Source organism: Montipora foliosa, unplaced genomic scaffold (assembly GCF_036669935.1).
Source record: "Montipora foliosa isolate CH-2021 unplaced genomic scaffold, ASM3666993v2 scaffold_453, whole genome shotgun sequence".
In the NCBI taxonomy this organism is placed as follows: domain Eukaryota; kingdom Metazoa; phylum Cnidaria; class Anthozoa; order Scleractinia; family Acroporidae; genus Montipora; species Montipora foliosa.
The window spans coordinates 97,501-103,003 of NW_027179760.1; the positions used below are offsets into that span (position 1 = coordinate 97,501).

Genomic DNA, 5,503 nt, shown 5'->3' on the forward strand with positions numbered 1-5,503 from the left:
TGTACATAGTATTAATTCTTATTTCAGTCCAATATTTTGGTTGAAAACTGTGTTGTCTCTATAACTTTGTCCTTTTTTGTGAAGCATGAGGTCTTGTTCTCTTCATTCAACACTTGATTCATGTTGCTGATCTTGTTTTTCCAGCAAAAGTTATGTTGAGTTATTTCTGTTGGGATAATGGCAAAATTATTGACCTTCGGTGTTGTGATACAGCTAAATTGTAAAGCATTCTGAAAATTTTATCTATTTTACCTTATTATAGTGAGCTAATTTTTTGGTGTGGTGTTACTCGCAGGTACTGTAAAACGCCAAAAAGAAATTTGTTACCTGGTATTTAGGCACCAAGAAATTCATGCGTTTGCGTATTGTGTTCATTGCAGTTTGTTCTCTGCATGTAAATAATAATATTAAAAATAGAACATGTTTAGTGTGTTACTGATTACAGCCGACCCATTAGAGCCTGTGGTGCTCAATATAATGCTGAGCAGTGTGCTGCTGTCAGTGGTGTGTGTGTTTCTTGTGGAGGTTTTTGTTTTCGTTTTTGATTTTCCTCTGCTTAATTTCCAGCTGCTGCTTTTATCCTCGAGGGTTTTCTTCCTGTCTAACTAATTCTGTGTAACTTAGTGCTTCAGTTCTCTTGGCAGATTTTTTGCACTGACAAAGAAGGGGACATCTATAATGAAGGGTAGGGGAACTTCAATTAAATGCAGATTATTATTGCAACTATTCCCACACTCACCTTCGTTGGTGAAATGAATTCATCTGTGCGACAAATCTGTAGTCTTCGTCAGCCAGTAGGAAGTGGCCCTCGCATATCATTTTCTAGTGTGGTGAACTGTTTTGCTGGCATCAAAAGCCGAAAAAAAGCGCAGCTCACATTTAACTAGAGCACCTTTGGAGACATTTTCAGAGTCTCTAAACGGACAAAAGCAGCTTACTTTGTTGAATTAACTCGCCTTTGCAAAGAGCCGCATTGCTTGAAAAACCAGACATTCTCTCAGCAGTCACTGGAAGTAGTTGACATATTTTATTTTGCTTAGCTACACAAAACATGGCAAGGAACGTTGTTAAAGGGCAAAAAAATAATTCCGGGGTTTGTTGTCAATACTTGTAGCTGATTCAAATACACAGGCAGCCGCTCTGTCGCCGCGGCTTTAAGCGGAAAAACGTATCAGAGGAACAATGTCAACAAGATCTTAACTCAGAAGTTAAAAACATCAGTTTTACATGCATTTCATGAAAACTTACGACCCAAAACCCCCACAAACGTTTTCGAGAGGCATGGAAATATGAAGCACTGGACTTCGCTTTTCTGTGTAAAACCAGTTACAACTTGAGTCAAGTGTGAAGACGAACACTAGAGGCAAAAAAACCTGCTTCTCTTCAAACTTCGATTTGAACAGGTCTCTCTTAGGTTGTGAAATCGAAAGTCCACCTTTAAAGAGCTCTTCAAAAATTTCATATCGACGAAAAAAAAGTCATATTTGATATGTTTTGCGAGAACAATTTACCTCCAACATATCTCTTTTCTGAGCTTAAAGAGTAACCGATCACCTTAAGAAACGCAAAAAACCTGTCCCTTGTCTAAACAAGGAGCGTCAAATTAAGCTTCCAAGCTGGGCACAAACTCTGTTAGTTTAGGCGAATTGGTTTTGGTCCGATCTCTTCCCTGACGGCTCTGAGTGATCGTCGAAAGTTGTTAGATTCAGATTATCTTTTCTTCAAATTTCTCCGAGGAAGGACGGCGGCGCGACAGCATCCACAATGACGTGTTGGATTTTGATTTGTCGTCCGCCATTTTGAAAATGGAATAACGGCAACACAAGTGAGATTCTAGTGCGCATGTCTAGCGGTTTTTGCGCTCTGTCGCTGTTGAGTTGTATTTCTCGGTTATCGAGTTCCATACGTATAAAGCTTAAAAACGGTTTGCTTTAAAATCAGAAAAGAACCAATTCACCGTTGCTGTTGAGAAAAGTGTATGCCAGGCAAAACAAGTTACATCTCGGTAGCCTGAGAGTTAAGAAATAATTTGCCTGTGTTTAAATAACCAATACACCAATACATCACTAACGTTTCATGTTTAACCGGAGAATTAGGGAAGCAGATGTTCGAAGGTGTAATAGCTGTTGAGTTGTATTCCTCGGTTATCGAGTTTCATACGTATAAAGCTTAAAAACGGTTTGCTTTAAAATCAGAAAAGAACCAATTCACCGTTGCTGTTGAAAAAAGTGTATGCCAGACAAAACAAGTTACATCTCGGTAGCCTGAAAGTTAAGAAATAATTTGCCTGTGTTTAAATAACCAATACACCAATACATCACTAACGTTTCATGTTTAACCGGAAAATTAGGGAAGCAGATGTTCGAAGGTGTAGTAGCTGTTGAGTTTTTTTTCTCAGTTATCGAGTTCCAGACGTATAAAACTTTAAAATGGTTTGCTTTAAAATCAGAAAAGAACCAATTCACTGTTCCTGTTGAGGAAAGTGTATGCCAATTTTTCATTTCTTAATTGCATGATGCTTGCCGTTGTCAACCGTGTTTTAGAAAATATTTCAAACTGATTTATTGTACCTTTGGACTATTTTGACACGTCACTAACTTTATGACGAAGTCGGCCCAACAAACGTGTCGAGATTAGCACCTCTCTCTCTCCTTTTTCGTCTTTTTCTCTGCCATCCAAAAAGGCAAAAAAAGGTTTCAGTGAACTATTGAATTACACTCTACGTGTTCCATATTAACAAAAAAACAAAAAAATTATATCGACTCAATTAATGACAAATACATGACATTTGAATATTCATTTCAGGACAGCCCTGAAGACAGCATCTGGAAAATTACGGCATTGACTTTTATTTGCTTAAAGACTATTCTACGAATTTGCGAAGACAACTCCCAAAAGTTAACTTGCGACAATCTTGCCACCTCCATTCGTTTAAATACTGTGGTTCTCATCGCATAAAGCCAGACCACTCGTTACAACTGACAACTCGCTACAAGTCCCTGTAAGCTGGATACCAGCCGTCGAGATATTAGCTGTCCACTACATTGACAATTGTGATATTTGAGAGAAACTTCCTATTGCAGCTATCACTTAATCTGTACACGCAGTTTATGAAAGTGTATTTAGATACCAAAACCCTCAAAAAGTCAACAGAAATATTGAAACTGGTTGTTTGCATTCCAAAAACCGTAAACCATAACTTATAGGCGAAACACAAAGTTGAAGAGAAGTAAAAAGATGGTTATATCTTTTGTTTTGCTTACTTTTCGTTTCTTTTTTTTAACTTTCAAATACAATTTTACGCCACATTTAATTGCATTACCTTGGTATGTGCTAATTGCGGAAAGTGCGTGCTTACAATACATCTTATTCAAAAGTGGCCGTCATTTTAGTATTCTCTAGTTTAATTGCAAATTGACCCTTTCGACCCTGTTCAACCTTAAACATTCTTTCGAATTTTACGTTTAAAAGCGAGGCCAAAAGGGCCAATTTGCAACGAAACAAAATAATACTAAAATGACGGCCATTTTGGAACAAGGTGTATTACGTGTTTCGCAGAATGTCAATATTTATCTTTCTCAATTTTTCCGACAGCGGCTGAGGTACACGGAGTTAAGGTTCCTGCCAGTCACAGAGTTAAGGCGGCTTTCGATAGAAAGGATCATTTTGCAGACTATTTAGCTTTTTCACCAAGCACAAGCTTTTGAAAATAACTTGAACGTGGAAGGAAAGGTTTGATTTCCGTGAAAAAGATCAGAAAGAAAGAAGATCATTACTGAGACTACTACTCGGTGTTGGTTAAATTCAGACTTGAAGAAAAGATGGAAAAAGAAGAAAGTGCAATCATGTTAGTAAACTGTGTTGTAAACATTGTACTTGCTTTCACAGCGACCATTGGAAATGTGCTTGTGCTGTACACAGTGTGGAAGAAGCCGACGCTTCGTTCGCCCTCTATTCTTTTACTATGTGGTCTGGCGTCAACAGATTTAGCTGTTGGTTTGATCGCGCAACCTCTTTTTATAGCAAGTAGCTTAATTAACTTGTACACTCGATCGGAGACACTGAAACTAACGTTTGAAAGAGGATCTGACGCCATTAGTTTCCCTGTTTGCGGAGTGTCCCTATGCATAATTGCAGGACTCAGTCTTGACAGACTCACTGCCATTCTGAAGCCGCTGCAGTATCCCAGCATCGTTACTTTTCGGAGAGTTACTTGTATTGTTCTAGCGATTTGGATATTTTGTGTATTTGCAGGAACCACCCAGCTTTGGGAGAGACGAATTGTATTAGCTGGCGTTGCCTCTGTGATATTGATCGGTTTCTTTACCTCCGTTATATGTCACGCGACCATTTTCGTAATTGTTCGGCGTCATCGCCAAGAAATTCAAATTCAGGCTCGAGCGTTTGAGGGAGCTGATACCACCGCAAGTATGGCCAGCCTTCAAAAATCTGCCTTTAGTGCATTTATATTCTTCATTGTGCTCGCGATTTGTTACTTTCCTTACCTCCTTGTTTACATAATTTATTTCGGCCGTGAAAGAAAAGAGGGTCTTCTTGGCAGGTCTCTTGCCAGCACAGTTGTCTTCGTGAACTCGGCTTTAAACCCATTTTTATATGGTTGGAGAGTACCTGAGTTAAGAAATGAAATGCTACAAGTGTTTCGTGCCAAGGAAGAAAGATCCACGAATTATGTCGTTTGATCAAGTCAAACTAACTCGTAAATAAAAACTAGTACGAGAGTAAAAACATTCTAGAACAAACACATAGCGGTTTGGTGCTTGTCATGCAGGGAGTGTGTAAAATACAAAAATTCAAATTAACTCATCAGCGTTAAAAGCAGCTTAATTAAATGGAGGTAACAAACTAGCTACTATGAAATGGTATATGAAATGGATCATATATGAACTGCGGATATGAAATCAAGTGAAGCTATGATCCTCGCAGTTATAAACGCAAATTTTTTGCAATTGCGTAAAGAAGCCTGAAAAATTCAGGACCTCAACTGGTTTTGAACCCGTGACCTCGCGATACCGGTACGACTCTCTAACTGAGAGCTATGAAGCCACTGACGTTGGAGATGGTCATTTGTGAGTTCCAATGTTCCCGTGAGGAATGAACTGCGGATATGAAATCAAGTGAAGCAATGATACTCGCAGTTATGAACGCAATTTTTGGAATTGCGTAAAGAACTCACAAATGACCAGCTCCCAACGTCAGTGGCTTCATAGCTCAGTTGGTTAGAGCGCACCAGTATCGCGAGGTCACGGTTTTAAACCTCGTTGAAGTCCCGAATTTTTAAGACTTCTTTACGCAATTGCAAAAATCGCGTTCATAACTGCGAGTATCATAGCTTCACTTGATTTCATATCCGCAGTTCATATATGATCCATTTAATATACCATTTGATCGTTGATTCATTGCTCACGGAAACATTGGAACTCACAAATGACCATCTCCCAACGTCAGTGGCCTCATAGCTCACTTGGTTAGAGTGTCGCACCGG

The 5,503-nt window shown here is 39.0% G+C and overlaps 1 protein-coding gene across 1 annotated transcript; it reads left to right on the forward strand.

Moving 5' to 3' along the window:
* Nucleotides 1-3,821: 3,821 nt before the first annotated feature.
* LOC137989325 (melanocortin receptor 4-like) lies at nt 3,822-4,700 on the forward strand. Its single transcript, XM_068835153.1, has one exon. The coding sequence runs from the start codon at nt 3,822-3,824 to the stop codon at nt 4,698-4,700; it is 879 nt and encodes a 292-aa protein (XP_068691254.1).
* The last annotated feature ends 803 nt before the right edge of the window (nt 4,701-5,503 follow it).

Excerpts from the sequence above, each read along its gene's own strand:
- LOC137989325 (XM_068835153.1), top strand. The coding sequence starts at position 3,822 with ATGGAAAAAGAAGAAAGTGCAATCATGTTAGTAAACTGTGTTGTAAAC.